The sequence below is a fragment of the Eutrema salsugineum genome, unplaced genomic scaffold (genome assembly GCF_000478725.1).
Source record: "Eutrema salsugineum unplaced genomic scaffold, Eutsalg1_0 scaffold_5, whole genome shotgun sequence".
Lineage (NCBI taxonomy): Eukaryota > Viridiplantae > Streptophyta > Magnoliopsida > Brassicales > Brassicaceae > Eutrema > Eutrema salsugineum.
Genome location: NW_006256612.1, coordinates 1944743 through 1962733, shown reverse-complemented (window position 1 = coordinate 1962733; position 17991 = coordinate 1944743). Strand labels below are relative to the sequence as shown.

The 17991-nt window shown below is 32.7% G+C and overlaps 3 protein-coding genes across 7 annotated transcripts; 1 reads left to right on the top strand and 2 right to left on the bottom strand.

The window, feature by feature from the left end:
* Positions 1 to 792: 792 nt before the first annotated feature.
* On the top strand, positions 793 to 2109 carry LOC112083913. Its single transcript, XM_024152135.1, has 2 exons — positions 793 to 895; positions 1979 to 2109. Exons 1-2 carry the CDS (start codon positions 793 to 795, stop codon positions 2107 to 2109), a joined length of 234 nt encoding a protein of 77 aa, XP_024007903.1.
* Positions 2110 to 6786: 4677 nt separating this feature from the next.
* Positions 6787 to 8256, bottom strand: LOC18991746 (caffeic acid 3-O-methyltransferase 1). Its single transcript, XM_006415068.2, has 4 exons — positions 7754 to 8256; positions 7356 to 7669; positions 7207 to 7271; positions 6787 to 7109 (listed from the first exon to the last, which is right to left on the bottom strand). The coding sequence occupies exons 1-4, from the start codon at positions 8137 to 8139 to the stop codon at positions 6807 to 6809; spliced, it is 1068 nt and encodes a 355-aa protein (XP_006415131.1). The 5' UTR covers positions 8140 to 8256; the 3' UTR covers positions 6787 to 6806.
* A 4777-nt stretch (positions 8257 to 13033) lies between these two features.
* LOC18991745 lies at positions 13034 to 16118 on the bottom strand. Of its 5 annotated transcripts, none has more exons than XR_002897995.1 (6): positions 15745 to 16118; positions 14129 to 15615; positions 13805 to 13960; positions 13563 to 13725; positions 13368 to 13477; positions 13034 to 13218 (listed from the first exon to the last, which is right to left on the bottom strand). XR_002897995.1 is itself a non-coding variant. In XM_024152454.1 (5 exons), the coding sequence occupies exons 1-4, from the start codon at positions 15989 to 15991 to the stop codon at positions 13576 to 13578; spliced, it is 2040 nt and encodes a 679-aa protein (XP_024008222.1). In that variant the 5' UTR covers positions 15992 to 16118; the 3' UTR covers positions 13034 to 13477; positions 13563 to 13575. The 5 variants fall into 5 exon arrangements, 1 of the variants encoding a protein (XP_024008222.1); XR_002897994.1 differs by having other exon boundaries at positions 13416 to 13477; XR_002897997.1 differs by having other exon boundaries at positions 13416 to 13477; positions 13805 to 13895.
* Positions 16119 to 17991: the final 1873 nt, after the last annotated feature.

The window sequence follows — 17991 nt, the reverse complement described above, 5'->3', positions numbered from 1 at the left end:
ATTGTGAAAACACACAGTTACACTAAGATATTTAGTTATTACTTTTAAATTATTTAATTATTATTTTTAGATGAAGAGTCTTATTTATAGTGCAGCTTCCCCTTTAAAAAATTTGAAGTAGTCAATGTGGGACACTTCTAAATGGGCTTAAAATTTTTTTTTTTTAACAATGGGCCGATTTTTTAAAAAAAAACTATAAATGGCAATCATGTGGAGAGGTGGAATCGAACTCCACATCCGCGCGGAAAGCTATAACACTCTCCCCTTCTCACAAACTGACTGAGCTAACATATGTTTTAGAAAATTAGCCCCTAAAAAATATTTAACTCTTTGGCCCTGAAGCAGATGCTTGGCTCTGATTATATATATATATATATATATATATATATATATTGAGAAGAATAGGACAACGTAATTTGGGATCTTAATTAAGAATTTGTCCATTCGTATTTTAAAGCGAACTTATTCAACATTCTTGGATTTTTTTATTTAGTGACAGAAGCTTCTGCTGTTTACATTAATATTTTTTTTAATTGAATATAAAATTTATTCAACCAAAAAATCATTTACGTTAATTTTACCTTAACTTATAACATGGACTTTGTTCTCCAAAGTTTCCAAAGTAATTAAAATTAAGTTGGACCAATTCAGAGAAGACTGGGATTTCATTTACAGAAGAAGATTGAATTTGAACAAGAAAAGGAAGGAATATTGTAATTTCAGTCTTATTCTCTCTATATATGCATGCACAATCTTATATTTAGAAATTCATATTTTCAAATCAACAAAAAAATGTATAACGGCCTGCTATGCTTGCTAACTTTAAGTTTTCTATTGTTCTCTGGATTATCAAACACAGCAATGGCCCGAGTACAATACGAATCTCCAAAGCCAAGTAGGTTTTTTTTATTCCGAACAATTTTAGAAATCCAATCCGATTTTGGTTCGGTTGGTACGGTTGTATAAATTGATCATCATTCATTTTGGTTATTGTTTGATACATTGTTTAAATTGTATTCCATGTTTAGCAAATTATACCACCAAAATAAATCATATTTATGGAAACTAAAAAAAATCTATACAGTAAAACATCTATAAATTAATAATATTAGTACCATAATATTTTATTAATTTATCTATAAATTAATAATTATTAATTTATAAATAAAATTTGCTTTTCACATATAATTTTCTAAAAATTTCTTTAGAATAATGTTATATTTCAAAATTTTAACAAATCTCATAATATAAATCATGACTAAAAATTATAACTATTACAATAAAATAGTTTTTAATACCATATTGGATTGTCTATGTAAAAATATATATGTTCATAAGTTTAAAATTTATAAAAAACCATGGTTACTATCAGTATTATTGATGATAAAATTGAAGATAATACTACAATACATTTAAAAACATTTACATGTAAAAAAAATCAATTGTCACATCAAAAAATCATCATAAATTTTGAATGTATATAGTAAAATAGTGATAAGAGCTACTGATATAATAATTAGAGAGTTTAGAATCAATGAGATTTTAACTTTAAGTAAAAACAAACACATTAGTCATATTTTAGAATATTATATTTATATATATTTACATAAATTTTTATAATTATTAATTTATGTTTTTATTGGGACCACATATTTACATAAGAGTTTCAAAAAAAAATTATTATCTTATTATTTATTGAATTTGATGAATTTTTACATTGACCCGATTTGGAACCATCAAAATTTATTAATTTATAGTAATTATTAATTTATCGAGTATTAATTTATAGAAGTTTTACTATATATATATGGAAATTTTAAACGGAATGATTATTTTTTTCTTCATTTTGATTTTTGTACTACGTTTTACAATACGGTTTTTGTTTGATTTGGATTGGTACAACTGGATTATATTAAAAATGATTACTAAAAACATTCAAAATAAAAATTATTTTCTATTTTGGGAAATTAATAAATAGGAGAATGGGTTTGGGATCAAAAGGTGATCAGAGAGATCAAGATTGAAGTTGGTGGTAGTTGTTCACCTCAAGGAAAAAAAGGACGCTCACCAAAGAAACAAGGCTCACGAGAACGATGTCCTAAACCCTAGCGAATTATATATATATATATATATATATATATATATATATATATATATATATTGTGTGCATAATATATAATATGAGATTAATCAGATATGTAATAATATTTTTACCTATGTAAACTTCTTCGTGAAACTTTAATAGGACCTTAGTATTGTGCAGTTTTAATTAAGTTTTAGAAAGTCCTAGAATCTAAATTATATTATGTTATCAATCTTTTCCCAAGGGGGATCCTAGGTGTGGAGTCTCAACTCCCAACCTAAGCTAAAACGTTGTTTTCTTTATATAACCTTGAACGACAAGGATTAGTTAACTTACTTAATTTTCTAGAACAACTGAAGCCTTCCGACTGATCTTAGGGTGAGCCAGCCAGTCCAACAGAGAAAATTTCATCCACTGAATTACAACGTCTTAGAAATGTTATAATATAATTATCGGGTAAGAAATCAGGATTAACATGTCACCTTTAATCAATAATTTAGTTTAATTATCGAGTGGACAGGAATGTTGTCCGTAGCACCAAAAAAAATTATCGGAGGTTTTAAAATAAGTAAGTTTTATAAAAATAGAAAAATGCGGAATAGATTTAATTAAAAAAAGGAACAAATTTATTAAAATGCAATGTTCTAAAATGAACTGAAGCATTAGAGCATCTGTAATGGTTGTCTCTATATTTTATTCTAAAAATAGAAATTTTTAAAAATAGAGAAATGGTTTACTGTAATGGTTGTCTCTATATCTAACTCTGAATATTACTATTAATTGCTTATCAGACCTTCTACTTCTAAAAGTTTTTTTAAAAAATCTATTTATTTTAATTTTAATAATAATTCAATATAATTTCATTTTTAAAATTTTATTTATTATAAAATACTATTACATCACATAAACTGAAAAACTAACAAATAAAACATATTTTAAATATCACCATTAGTATACTTCTCCCACAAATGATCAATTAACGCATTTCAAAGTGAGAAATAAGCTTCTTTGTCTTTGATTTTCTATATCGACAAAGAAATTTTTGAAATCGGATATTTTCATCTGTCGCTATTTCAACTTCTGGAGGTGGAGCTTTTCTTTCAACTTAAATTGGTGCATCCAGATCACGCTCATCATCGATTATCATATTATGTAATATTATACATGTAGTCATTATGTCATGTAGCACATTTTTTTTTTTCCAAAAACAAGCCAGACCTTTCACAATTGGAGAACTCCGAAGGCACGCTCAACATCTTTCCCACATGCTTCTTGTTGTGTAGCAAAATATTTTTTCTTAGGGCCCCTTGGTTCATGAATAGTTTGCATTATAGTTGACCATTTTAGATATATACCATCAGCCAAATAATAACCCATATTATATTATTTTCTTTGTATGACATAATGACAAGGATGAGCAATACCTTGAGCGAGGTTGGAGAAAAGATGAGAAGACTCCAACACATTGATATCATTTATTGGTGCCTGGCATTTCAAAATAGGCATGCCATATTCAAAGATCATAATCTGCTACAGCTTCAAGAATTATAGTTGGTGATCTACTACGTCCCGCATATTGTCCAGCCCATGCGGTAGGACAATTTTTCCACTTCCAGTGCATGCAATCTAAGCTACCAAGCATCCCTGGAAAACTCTGTTTTTCACCAATATAAAGAAGTCTGGCAACATCATTAGCCGTTGGTGATCGTAAATATTTCTCTGAAAAAATATCTAGCTCGAAAAAATCTTTTCATGCTTTCGAGTGTCGTTGATTCGCCAATATTAACATACTTGTCTGTGGCATCCGCTGGCAAGCCATACACTAGCATCTGTAAAACAGATGTTCCTTTCTGAAGGGATGATAATCCAAGTCTACCGGTTGTATCTCTCTTTTGAGTGAAGTAGTTGTCATGATTTTCAACGGCGTTAATAATACGAAGGAAACGAGACATACGATACCTTCTATGAAACATAGCATCATTATACAATGGAGTTTCAGAGAAGTAGTCATTGAACAATCTGTCATGTGCACTTTTCCGATCTCGGTGGATGAAAGTACGTCCTCGAACCGAGCTGTCATGGGCCACATCGTTGCTTTTTTGATTGAGAAAGTATTGGATGATTGCGTTGTTATTAGCGATAGCAAGATGTATTGCTTGTTCTGCATTGTCGAGACTGTTGATTATTTCTATATTGTCATCATCATCTGATCAGATGATGAAGAATAGAAATTTGGGAGATTAAAATTCATTTTGAGAGAAATATTTAGAATGAGTAAGGTAAAAAGTTATGAGATTGTGATGACTAACATGAAGTTGCAGTGATATTTATAGATGATAAATTGATTTTCTATTGTTTTTCTACATTTTTTCTAGCTAATCTAAGAGAATCAGTGGAAAAATGTGTACATGTGGGTTTTCATTTAGTGATATTTTGTATTATTGAAAGAAAATGTTATGAACCCTTCTTTATTATGTGTAGTTGGGTTGATATAAATGTGAGAATTTATTATGATATTCTACTAGTTCCAACTGTGAAAATTAAATGATATTTGTGTAGTTGGATTTTCATCTAAAATATCTAAAAATTAATTTAAAGTTTTTTATATAGTTGGAATGATGAATGTGAGAATTAATTGTGATGTTTTTCTAGTCAAAGTTTGTCTACGTATAGTTGGATTGTCAAGTCCATTTAAAACATGTAAGAAACTAATATAAAGTTATATGTGTAGCTGGATTGATAATTATGAGAGTTTATTGTGATGTAGTTTAAAACGTGAGAATCTTGGAATCACTTCATCAACATCTATAAATAACCTCATGGATTTTTATTTCTATTCACATCATTCCATAAATTTTGATACACATTTTCTTCTTACTTTTTAGCAAAAATATCTCGTTCTGCTGGGTATTCTAAAGAAGAATATAATTTTTTATGTCAAGTGTATATGGAAATTTCTTAAGATCCAATAACTGGTATTTATCAAACCTCTGACCAGTTTTGGGATCGTGTGGTGGAAGCTTTAAGGGAAAAAGCAACTTGGAGTGAACGTACAAAAAAATCTATCCAATGTCGATTTTAAACTATTGAAAGAGCAACAAGAAAACTACATGCATGCATCAAACAATGTGAAAACAGACATCTAAGTGGTGCTTCAAGTGATGATATTGTAAGTATTAATAAATAAATTTTACTTTATTTATTATTATTTGGATATTTATTTATTTTTGTTTAATATTTGTATGTAGTTCAATCAAGCTAAAGAAATGCTAATGGAAGATCCAAAATTCAAAACTGGTTGAAAATTTGATCATGTATGGAATATTATTAAGATTTTGAAAAGTTTAAAGATGGTGTCATTTCTGCTAAAAAATATCAAATCCATGTGGTTTCGGATATACATCTTCAGAGTCTGAAAATTTTACGCCGGACTCTGCTACACAACCATCTGCAAGTTTATATTTATTTTCTGTAAACTTATGTAATGAAGATGACTTTAGTGGCGGATCTCCATCTCAACAATCACCTGGAGTTAAAAAATCTAAATTGAAAAGAAAAAATGATGATCAAGCATCAGCTGTTATCAAGACTTTGGAAAAAGGAAATAGACAACTTGTGGAAGAATTAAAAAAGACAACTGCACAAAGGCAACACCACTTGGAAATTCAAAGTAAGAATTTTGCATTAAAATAACTCAAAGAAGAAAACAAAGTTTTGCCTCAAAACTTAAATTCCATACAAAATCCAAACATTCGTGCATATGTTCAAAGTGAACAAACAAGAATCTTAAAGAAAAAGGTTGATTAACAAGCTCCTTCTATATCTTCTTCATTTGGAGAATATCTTAATAATCTTCATGGATCTGAAAGTGATTTAACAAATTATTAGATTAATAGTTTAATAAATTGTGTTAAGTTTTTTTAGTAATTAATTCAGGTTTTTATTTATAACTCTGTATTTTAAATTTTATTTTTGTTATTTTATTGTATTTTTATTTAATATATTTTGTTGTTGTAATTTAAACTTTTAAATGATTATATAATTAATTATTGCTGATATAGTTTAATTAAATATAATATTATGTGGTATTTTATTGTTTATTTATTATTTATGTGTAAAATACAAAGATATAAAAGTTTAAGGACTGTTTTGTAAATAAAAAAATTATTCTCTATAAATAGAGAAATAAACAGTATATCAATGCAGAATAAGATATAACGTACCAATGTAGATGATTTTACTCTAAAAATAGAGTTTAGAAGCAAAAATAGAGTACCATTGCAGATGCTCTTAAAAAGAATATTATATGCATTAGTGGTTTAGAGTTTGAAGTTCAGTCGTACTCTACCAGATGTTACTTTGATATTAGTATGTTAGGTTGATATCAAAGTAATTTCGAAATAGACCACTGAAAAACTGCAAAAAATTATTCTTAGATACTTGCATAGTAAATTGAATATGTGCTCTTTGGTGCTATGCCATTAGGTTGATATTAAACATGTGCTCATTGGTACTTTGATATCACCCTAACATACAATTATACTCAGATACTTGCATAGCGCACCAAAGAGCACAGCACCAAAGAGCACAGCACCAAAGAACACAAATGCTTATATATACGAAGCTAGTAGCCTCACTGATAACATTAAATTGCCGTTGAATGGAATTATATATTTTAACTCAATCTAGTAAATATCTTGCTGTAAATTAAATGAAAAACATATCACGCAATCTTGAGGAATTCCAGAACTGAGAAACAGAGAGATGTAAGTGGAACTTGTACACTAGAAAATCCAGCACGGCGAGCTAAAATCTCGAATTCTCTCTTTGTTCTTTCTTTCCCTGATGGGTTCATGTTCATCATGAACAACTCAAACTGAATCACGCTTCTGTCTAAGAGTGTATCTCCTGGAAAATCCGGGATTACCATATCGATCACAATCACCTTGCCGTTTGACGGTAACGATTGATAACAGTTGCTTAGTATCTTCACGCAATGTTCATCGTCCCAGCCGTGGAGAATCCACTGTTGTAAATGTAACAAAACGAACAAGAAAAACCCTAATGTTAGCTTTTAAGTATTTTTGTTAAGTCTTTAAAAAAAACTTTAAGAACAAATTAACCTTCATCAAAATGTTTTCTCCTTTAGGAATGCTTGTAAACATGTCGCCAGCAACATTCTCAATGCCTATAACACACACAAAAAAGATATGACATTTCAAATCATTCACAATATAAACAGAATCTTGGCAAGAACTTGCACTATATATACCTGGAGAAGCTGATGAAGCGTTGATAACAGAAGGCAAATCAAAGTTAATAGCTTTGATGATATTAGGATGCATGGAGATTATTTTACGGAGAATCGATCCATCTCCACCACCAACATCAACTAATGACGTCACACCATCAAAACCCATGTACTTATTCATAACTTCTTCCATGAAAACATCATTAAAACCTCTCATGGAGCTTTGGAACACTTCTCTGAATCTTGAATCTCTGCCCACCAATTCGACCGCGCTCGAACCATGAGTCTTGTTGAATGGAATCCCTCCTTCGAGAACTGAATCTTTCAGGTTGTACCTTTTTCACGTTATAAACAAAATCATAATTCAAGATCATCACGTTTCAGACCAAAAAAATTTTGATGTTGTTAATGAACTTTACCAGATATCCATCACGACCTTATCCTGAAACAAATTCACCAACGGAGCCAACGAGCCAGATCTATCTTGGTTCTTGGTGAAGTACTTGGCAACAGGAGCTAAACCATAGACCGCAAGTGGCTCACCGTGGTCAGTGGAAACAGAACATGTGAGTATGGAATAGCTCGTTAGGCATCGAAGAATACGATTGATTAAGCTTGAATCATGATGTTGTTGTGTTTGAGTAGACAAGAGAGACACGATCTGAGAAGCAGAGAGGGAACAAGAAGGGCCAAATTCGGCTAATATGTCGAATAGGCCAAGGTCTATGGCTGTCTTTAGAACCATGGGAAGAACAGAGGAGCTCGATAGGATCATGGCGTACAATGATAGGTTTTCATCTTCCATTTTCCGATTTTCTTGCTTCCTGAGTCTTGACCAAAGCAGAGCTTTTTAAGAGTAATAGCTTTTGACGGAATGCTTCATTTCTTTTGGCCATAATGAAGAGAAAATATATTTTGATCTGACCAATTTAAGCCGACAATTTTGAAGAAAATGAGGTATTGACTATTCTCCCATAAATATAACTCTTCGTAGAAGACATTTTTGTTAGGGAGAGTTTCAGATTTAACCCATATTTCAAAGTCAAACACCAAACTAACCTTTTTTTTTTCTCTCCAACTTTTGCCATTTTCTCACAATTTTATCCTTCTCACTTAAACTATTAACGAAAATGCCATTATACATCTATTATTTCGATTTTTCTTTAATTTGGCTAAAGTCTCCTTGGACCTTCTAAAAACCTTTTTATTACGAGAATGCCATATTCTTCAATTTCTTCAACCACCATGAACAACCATGAAAATGGAATAAATGCTTCTCAACCAATTTTAAAACTGTAATAAGTAAAGATTTGAGCTCATTCACTCATAACCTTCCTCATTCTTTCGTAATTTCTTCTCCAAAACATCTGGGCTAAGTTACAATGCTAAAAGTCATGTATTTTTGGTGATTTCTGGTTACTTAACATTTGGGTTGCTTATTTTTGGTGAAATCCTGAGTTCTGGGTGCTTAAAAGAACCGTAGTCGAGCTCAATTTTGTTAAAGGTAATCGTCACACTTCAATTTCTCCATATTTCAGTTTTCATATCGCGAAAGTAGACTTCTCGTGAAGTATACTGAAGTCTACTAGTCAACATAAGGTTATTTTTGCAATTGACTTTTAAAAGTAGACTTCATTAAACCTCACGAGAAGTCTACTCGATATCCTTTGAAAACGAAAAAAAGCATAGTAGACTTCATTTGAAGGCTTAAGAAGTCTACGAAAGGAAAGAGGTTATTTTTGTAGTTGACCGTATTTTGACTTTTTAATGTAGACTTCTTTCTAAAGTCTACTGTTTACGTCTGCACAAGAAGTCTACTTTTGAGTTACTTTTGTAGTTTGACCAAAAACGTATAGGTCATTTTAGTGTTTGACTAAAGTTTTTTAAAAATTAAAAAATTCATAAAACTCTGGAAAGCTGCAGTAGACTTCAGAAAGAAGTCTAAAAACTGTAGACTTCCCAAAGAAGTCTACTTATATTTTTCGGTCAAACTTAGAAAGAATCTTTTTTTAAGTAGACTTCACAGTGAATTCTACTCAAAAAATTCAATTGCAAAAATAACCTATTTTTTTCGTAGACTTCAAAAGTAGACTGTCAGAGAAGTCTACTCGTACATGAAGTCTACAGTAGAAGTCTACTTTGTTAGTCAATGCATCGGTCAAATGCTAAAGTAACCTTTTTGGCCGGAAGTCTACTTCTGAAGTCTACTGAAGGAAAAGTCAACGAAATGGTCAATTGCAAAAATAACCTGTTTTTTAGTAGACTTCTTTAGTAGACTTCACTATGAAAACGTACGTTTGAAGTCTGCTTTAGAAGTCTACTTATTGTAGTTTTTTTAAAAACGTGTTTTAGGAAAATTTATAAAGTATTTTTTTTATTTTTTGGATTAGAAATGCTTTTTATGAAGTGATTGAACTACCCAGTGAATTTCATTTCATTTCATTCGATATTTATTGTTGAATCAGAAGTTTTGATTTTTAAGCTAGTTAGCTTATTAAAGTAGACTTCTCCAGCAGTCTACGGATGAAGTCTGCACATGAAGTCTGCTCGGTATCATTATTTTAAAAACAAAATTACAGAATATATATAAATTATTTTTTTGTATTTTTAGGTTTTGGAATGTGTGTTACCAACTGGTCTAATTACTCAATGAGTTTCATTTGTTTTAAGTCGATATTTATTGTAGAATCGAATTTGTTGATTTAATAGCTAGTTAGCTTGGAAGAATAGACTTCATCTCCAGTCTACAGATGAAGTCTGCAGACGAAGTCTCCTATATAGAAAATTTGTTACTTACATTTTTGCAATAATGTAGTTTGTAATTTCGTTTGCTAATATGGTTTTTTTGTGTGTTTTATAACAGAAAATGATCAACTCCATAAGATTGTAGAGTCATTTTTAAATTCTCTTGTTAATAACACTAACCTCATTCTTCTGTTTTTTTTTTTCTTTTTTTGGATTTGACATACTTTGTGATTTTAAAACTGATGCAACATTCAGTTACTTCAAAAAATTTGTGACATTGTATAAACATGTAACACCAATCCATTCTTCTTCTATTTTGTGGTTTTAAAACTGGTGCAAAATCAGTCACTTAAAATTTTTATTTAGAATTAGTTTATGGAACTTTTCTTTGCACCATACTCTGAACCATTATATTTTGTTGATTATGTTACATATTTGATAAAGATACATAAAAATAACGGTTGATGACAATTAAAAGACTACTACAGTTGATGATTATTACAATTAATGATCATTACAGACAAAATTGATAATCATTACACAAAAAGAGATCATGAGCAAACAGAAGATCAATTATTTACTTATTGGGTTCTGTTTTGTAAATGAGCTTAATTGTTGTGTTTGGCACTTGGGCCTGTTAGGACAAAACTCCCTACCCGTCTCGATGTCGATGGTGGAGAAAATGGAGATGACGGTGACGAATTTTTGAGATTTGTGAGATACTACAAATGAAAGAAGTCAACTTAAGAAGTCTGCTTTCGAAATCAACTCAAGAAGTCTGCTTTCGGAGATGACAGTGATGAATTGTTGAGATTTGTGAGATACTGCAAATGAAAGGAGTAAAAATTAAACATCAACCCAAGTAACAAATCTAATAAAGAAGAGGAAGAGGAGGTTTCCGAGAAACACATAATCACAGATCTGATTACTAAACTAAATCAAATTAGTTCTGACACTCAGATCTTAGTACATTATGAATAAAAAAAAATTCAAAGTGGATCCCAATTAAATAAAACCAAAATTTCTGGACAAACAAAACATCAGCTAATAAGTAAAAAGAAAAAACTAGAAAAAGCTAACAATATGAACCAGACATCAAAGCCATACCCAGACAAAGCTGCACGGCGGTGAGGAAGTCGACAGTGGACCTCTTTTGTTGCTCACTATGTTGAGGTCACCTACAGTGAAGATCAAACAAACGTTTTCCTAAAAACAAAAAGCAGAGTATAATCTAAAGAGAGATTTCTAACCTGAAACAGCATAGAAAAAGACCTCGTGTACAGCTCGTTCGCAAGCAGATCTAAAAAAATCGATGTTCTCGTTGAATCTGAAACAGAGGGGAAGCGCCGTTTTAGAGAGAGAGGTTTGAGTTTTCATTTTTACAAAATTAGGGTTACAAACGTAGGCTTCATTTATATAGGGAGGTACAAATTTTGGTTAAATGAATAATTTTTGGTTCAGAATTGTTGGTTCAATTTTGGTTTATGTATTGGTTAAATAATTATTTTTGATTTTTTTGGTTAAGATAAATATTTATTCGGTTTTGTTTAGTTTCTCTTGGTTAATGGAAGTTATTCCCGGTTTAATTTCGGTTTAAATTTCGATTAGATTAATTTATTCGGTTAAGTAGACTTCAATATAGAAGTCTACAACTTTTAAAACTTAAATAATAAATTTACTTCTACTTAATTTAAAAACATACATTTCCATTTACCAATATGAAAAAATAATTTCTGTACATTTGGGTTAGATTACGAAATTTATGAATGTAAATTTGATACCAAAATAATTTTTAAAAATTTTAAAATTAAATTTACAGATTTAGTTATTTAGTAGACTTCATTTCGATAAAATGAAGTCTACTATTAGACTTCTTTTTCACTTTAGTAGACTTCGTCAGGGTGTAAACGGTAATTAGGACATCCGTTTTTTGTTTACTCATACAGGTTTAAATAGTCTTTTCACTACCCCTTTAGGTTATTTCTGCTAAATGTTTTTTCAGGGGTCTACTTTTGTATTCAAAGTCAATTTTTGGGTTATTTTTAGCAAAAACCCCTTTTTTTATTATCAGAGTCAAGAAAAATACTCTATGTATAATTCAACATTTTTTTATTTGTTTGTAAAAAGTGCATTAAATTATTTTATTTATTTTAATATATATATAAACGCATTAAATTTATAAATTATGATGTATCTTGTTACGATACATGCATAGTAACTTTTACTTTTCATTTCTATATAGACGAACGTAATATTTTGTCGTGATACACAATTTTTTCAAAATTATAAGAACAAATTCTCTCTCCTTTCTTATCAGTATCCCTCTTCTCTCTACGGATATAAAATTATTTATATTTATGTTTATGATAAATTACACCTACTATTATATAAGTTTATAACAGTTGTAGATTTTTCTTTTTTTTTTAGTCAAACTATTATTGAATACTATATACCAAATATATATCTGCCCGCATCGTTGTGGTCCAGTGGTAGGGAAAGGTTGTGTAAGGTGTTACATCATTTCATCCAGGTTCGATCCTCCCTGGAAACAAAAACATAATTATGTGGGAAGTCTGGGTTTGGGCCAAAAGTCCAAGCAATTTACCTGGTAGTCCAGTAACAGACAATCTAGCTACCCCTAACATTAGTCAGAAGGCATTTCAAACTCGGAACAGGTAGTGTGATGGTCCATTTAGATCTCATGGATCTTATGGATCTTATGGCTTGTTGACTCGAGTTCGTTCGAAGCTCATGGTGTCCGTTGAACCATTGAACCAAGAAGAAGTTCACACTATAGCATTTCGGTGCATTCCACCGGAATCGACCGGATCAGCCGATAGGATTTATAAAAAAAATATATATAGAAACTTTTGTTTCTTGGGTTTTGTTTCTGTTATTGACTGTTTAAGTGAAGGAGACGGTGGAAATAAGGTTTCCAAAGCAAAGTAGAAGTGAGAAGAAAAGTCCAAGATCCGATAAGTTTGATGACATAGTTATGACTCATAACTTATGAGTCTTATGATAAGAGTAACAAAAATTTGTTTATACATCCGACAATCCAAGATCAGGACAACATATCAAAGAGAACATTACAATCTTCAGTAACCAAAAGGCTCCACGTCCAAAAAGTACCCATGTTCTGACAAGAGAAAGACAAGAGTTTGATCAGTAAGGATTATGCAAGTAAAGTAAGCACTGATATTACAATAAACTTTTTCTCTTGAGTCAACATGACCTGATATGACCATAAATAAATGAAAAGGGAGCTGGTAAAAAGAGAGCACCAACTTCATCCTGGTCACATGTCAGCCACTTCTAAGGAATAGATTCGTATACCTCATAGTCTCCTTTCAGAAATTGGAGATCTTGAGGCTATTCTTTGAAATTTACATGGCGACCTGCAAAAATCGAAAGCAATCTGACATGTAAATGCCCTTTCAAACTTCACTCTGAACTTGAATATCAAAGATGATTTGATGTCACCTTTCTTATATCCTCAAGAATTTGGATTCGAAAGAGAAGTCTCGTATACCATCAAACACCTGTCTGCTTCAGCCTTCAGCCATAAGCTTTTATAGAACAGTGCATGCTGGTTAATCTGCTCCTCTGCTTGATGATTCTGTTGGTAACCACTCTTAGCCACAACCTGCATGTTATCAAACCCAAAGGTCTACCTCCAGATAAACACCAAAATCACATCTCACATATGCAAAAAAAATCCATACCTGACCAAAGCTGTTATCTTTGGTCACACCATATTGATACAAACGAGAATCTGGGACCGTCTCCCCTGAGACCACAGAGTATTTCTCCTTCCTTTTAACATCAAGGTCGACAGTCATATCGTTTGCCCTTGGAAGCTGAAGGTCTCTAATCGATAGCTAATAGAGAAGATTTGGAATCATGGTGACCCATTAACACAATATCATTTTCTGTGAATTTGACAAGAGATGATGCTACATTTCCTATGTTCTATGCAAATGTAATGTGCTTTCCTTGTGGCTTAAGCTACCAAAATATATACATAAGAACTAGGAAGAACACCATACCTTGCTCTTGTTTGGTAAAAGCTTTAGATCATACGAATTGCGTCGTGCAACGCTTTGATTCCCAGCCAGTTCCTGAGTGCTATTTTTGATGTATATGTTGAGATTCTGTACAGTACTGTTAATGAGATCAACCTCAACCGCATCAGGAGATTCTGAACCATGTGCAACTGTTAGTATCTCTGACAGTCCATGCATCGTTGTAAGTAGTTTCTTCACATCCATTTTTGGAGATGGGCCAGATAAAGCTTTCACATCGCTTGAAGATGAACTGGCTGCAGTTTCTACGACATGGAATGGAAGAGGATGCTGAAAATCTTGATTACCATGTACTGAAAGTGTAGTGTTTGGCTCCACCGCAAACCACTTAGTAGACCCAAAGTTACTGTCCGTCTTTGGAGATATCAGTGACGAACTTCCACGAGACATGTTGGGAAGGAGATGTTCCACATATACTGAGGATTGTGCTAAGTCTGCATCTATTACATTATGCTCCGTATAACCAGTACTCACCACCAGCGATAAATCATCTGCAGCTTGGTAATTCTCATAGAAATATGCTTTTGGTTTAGTATCCGAGAGAGAGAATTGAGGGGCCAATGGATTCAATCTCCGCCGACCAGAAGACTTGTTGCTGGAGGTTCCTAGTTTTGCATTCTCAGTGATCCCAACTTCAGATTCAATCCAAGGAGTGTATGAACCTAATTCCTGAACGCCATACCGACTCTTAAAACTGTGGCCAACCTCACCAGAAGAGGCCACTACATTGACCGTATTTAGCGACTTATCTGAAGAAGCTAGAGCAGAAGCTGAATGTGCATTTGTCTCGAAATCTCCTTGCTTCTCATGGGCAGAAGAAGGACTTAGTTTTGCACTAGAGGGAACAAAAACAGGGGCCAAAGGATCCAACTTTTTAGCTGGCTGGTATTCATTTTTAGAATTCGACATGCTCACGGTCTTGGAAATGCTGTCTCGAGATACAAAAAAACCCAAACTTTCATCTGCAGTGTTGTCCAAGTTGCTAGTACTTACTGCATCTTTACTTTCATCTTCAGGAGGATCGGTTAAGTTGAATTCTGCCGACGATGATGGAAAATTCGAAGACAGAGACTTCTTCAAAGACGAAGAAGAACCGTTCTCTTCACATCTTTTCCCATCCGTGTCAAGATTCTTCTTAGAGTTAGACGGTACAAACTGAGGTGCCAGGGGATTCAATCTACGAAATCCACTAAGATCATCAGTAGAACGCCTTGAAGTCACAGATTTAGCACCTGAAGCCAAAGTCTTGCGAGAATTTATTCCAATCCAGCAAGGAGAATCTTCCTCAGAGTCATCTTGGTCAGTTTCTGTACAAGATTTCTCAGACATGACAGTTGTGTCGGCACAAGACAGATCCATCTTGTCATCATCACCAGCAACATCAGAGGACTTAATCAGCAGCTCAGGCAATTTCGACAAAAGTGAATTAGAGTTTCCCTCTAAAAGCTGTCCTGCAAAATTCACAAGTGTCACAAAAAGAAAACACACAAAAAAAATTACCTCTTTACACCAAAAAATCTATGTTCCCAATTATCCGCTTATCTAAATTCAAACCATGACATTAAAGAGAAAAATCTCACCTTTGGTCGCCTCAACATCGCGAGACAAGTTAGATAGAGAATCATCATCATCGAGGCAACTTCTCTGGTCATCAGAGGACAAGAAGGATAGGTCTAGATTATAATCAAACCAGATAGAATCATCGTGTTCAGATTTGGAAGCAGTGAGAGAAAAGGTAGAAGAAGGAGATGAATCGATGGCGAAGGGTCGAGCTGAAGGCGAAAGGCCGCTTCGTAAACCATCGATTCCGTGACTACACTGATTCATCTATGGCGGAGGAAGGAAAGTATGAATCTTGTTGAAGAAGAAGAAGAAGAAGAAGAAGAAGGGAAGGGATTTCTAAAGAAGGCTTTTTCACCTTCCCCTCACCTTCGAAAAGACGAAGCTTTTTTCCTTCAGGTCAAGAGACAACACGTCGTTCTCTGTTTACTCGTCAATTAGGATGAGGACGAAACTTTCAGGGTTTGACATTTCACACCCTTATATTTTTCTCATATTTTAATTTGTGTCGATATATTCTTCTTCTCTTCTGAATTTATCACTAGCATATTTTAATGTCTGAAATAAACAGAAACACCTATGTAAAGAAATTAAGTTTTTCTCTCTCTATTGAGAGTTTTTTTCTTCTCTCTCTTCTCTGATCCATATCCTTCAGAGATAGCACTTTTTCTCTCAAATTTTGATGTAAATTCCGATCATTTGATCGGTTTTCTTTTCCGTTTTCTTAGGATAATAAAACATAGATCGGATTTTGTTTTCCGGCTAAGTCCGGATTTGCCTTTTCTGATCTCTCTCTTTTTGGCTATTTTATCTTATCGTCGGATTATCCGTTTTTCTTTTTAATTTGTTTCAGGTTTTATTCTCTCTTGGAGTAATTTCTTCGCTGAACCCTCTTGCTTGTCACTCGAAGCAACGATGGACACTACTCAGACCAATAAATTGGGTCTGGCGACGGTGGAGCTTCCTCGGAGGTTGAGATCTGGAAGAAGTTTTTGAAGCGCTCATCAATTTTATTGCGGATTCTCTTTTCCGACAATTCTTATCCAAAAAGTGAAGATCGGCAAAAGGTTAACATCGAGGTAAGAATCTCTTGCTGTAGAAGCTGGAATCACTGGTGGTGACACTACAAGAATGAGGGGCTTTTCCGTCGAATTATTTACGACGATTTTTAGTCGTCGTAAATTTACGACAACATTACGTCGTATTTACGACGATCAAAAATTTCGTCGTAAATTCGACGTAAAAAATGACCCTCGTAAAATCGTTGTAACGTTACGACGATATTACGACGAATGAAGAACGAATTTTATTTCGTCGTAATGTTGTCGTAATATTTACGTCGATAATACGACTAATTGTCCTCTATCTCGTAATTGACGTAAAATCAATGTAAATGTGATGTAAGTTTTATTTCGACGTAAATTTGATGTAAATATGCAATGGTAATATGTTGGTAACAAAACAAAAAATTCTATATATACCCTTTCTTCTCTCATTATTCCATCAACCCAAAAAAACATATAAAGACACAAATTTTTTGAGTCTTTGAATGTTTAAGTAAAATTTTTAGTAGTTGAAATTTATATCAAATTTCAGAAACAAAAAGTCAAATATTTGTTTTTGAAATGTCTATATACGATCTACGAAAGTGGATGTATACGCCCAAAAATGGTGATGGGTCGTTGACTGAAGACTTCAAAAACGGATTGGAAATATTCATGTACCAAGCCGGCCTTATGCAAACTGTAATTGAAAGCGGCAAAATGTATTGTCCTTGTGTGAAATGCAAAAATAGGAAACATATTCCTATTGACACTGTCTGGCAGCATTTATTGAATAGAGGGTTCATGCCCCAATACTTTATTTGGTATCAGCATGGAGAGGGATATGGTCAAAGTAGTGGTCAGATGGCTGCACGGAGTAGTAGTAATCATCAAGAACATGTGGATTTTGAAGCGTCCAATGATTATCAAAGTAGTCAAGTTCAGGGTGAAGATCATGATAGGATGCATGAAATGGTTACTGATGCATTTCATGAAACACATGCTGATACTGTTGAGGAGCCCAATGCAGATGCGAAACGCTTTTATAATATGTTAAACGCAGCAAAACAGCCTCTGTACGAGGGATGTAGGGAAGGTTTATCAAAATTATCATTGGCAGCTCGGATGATGACAATAAAAACTGATCACAATCTATCTGAAGTTTGCATGAACGATTGGGCAGATCTTATTAAAAAGTATTTGCCAGATGATAATTTGGCTGCT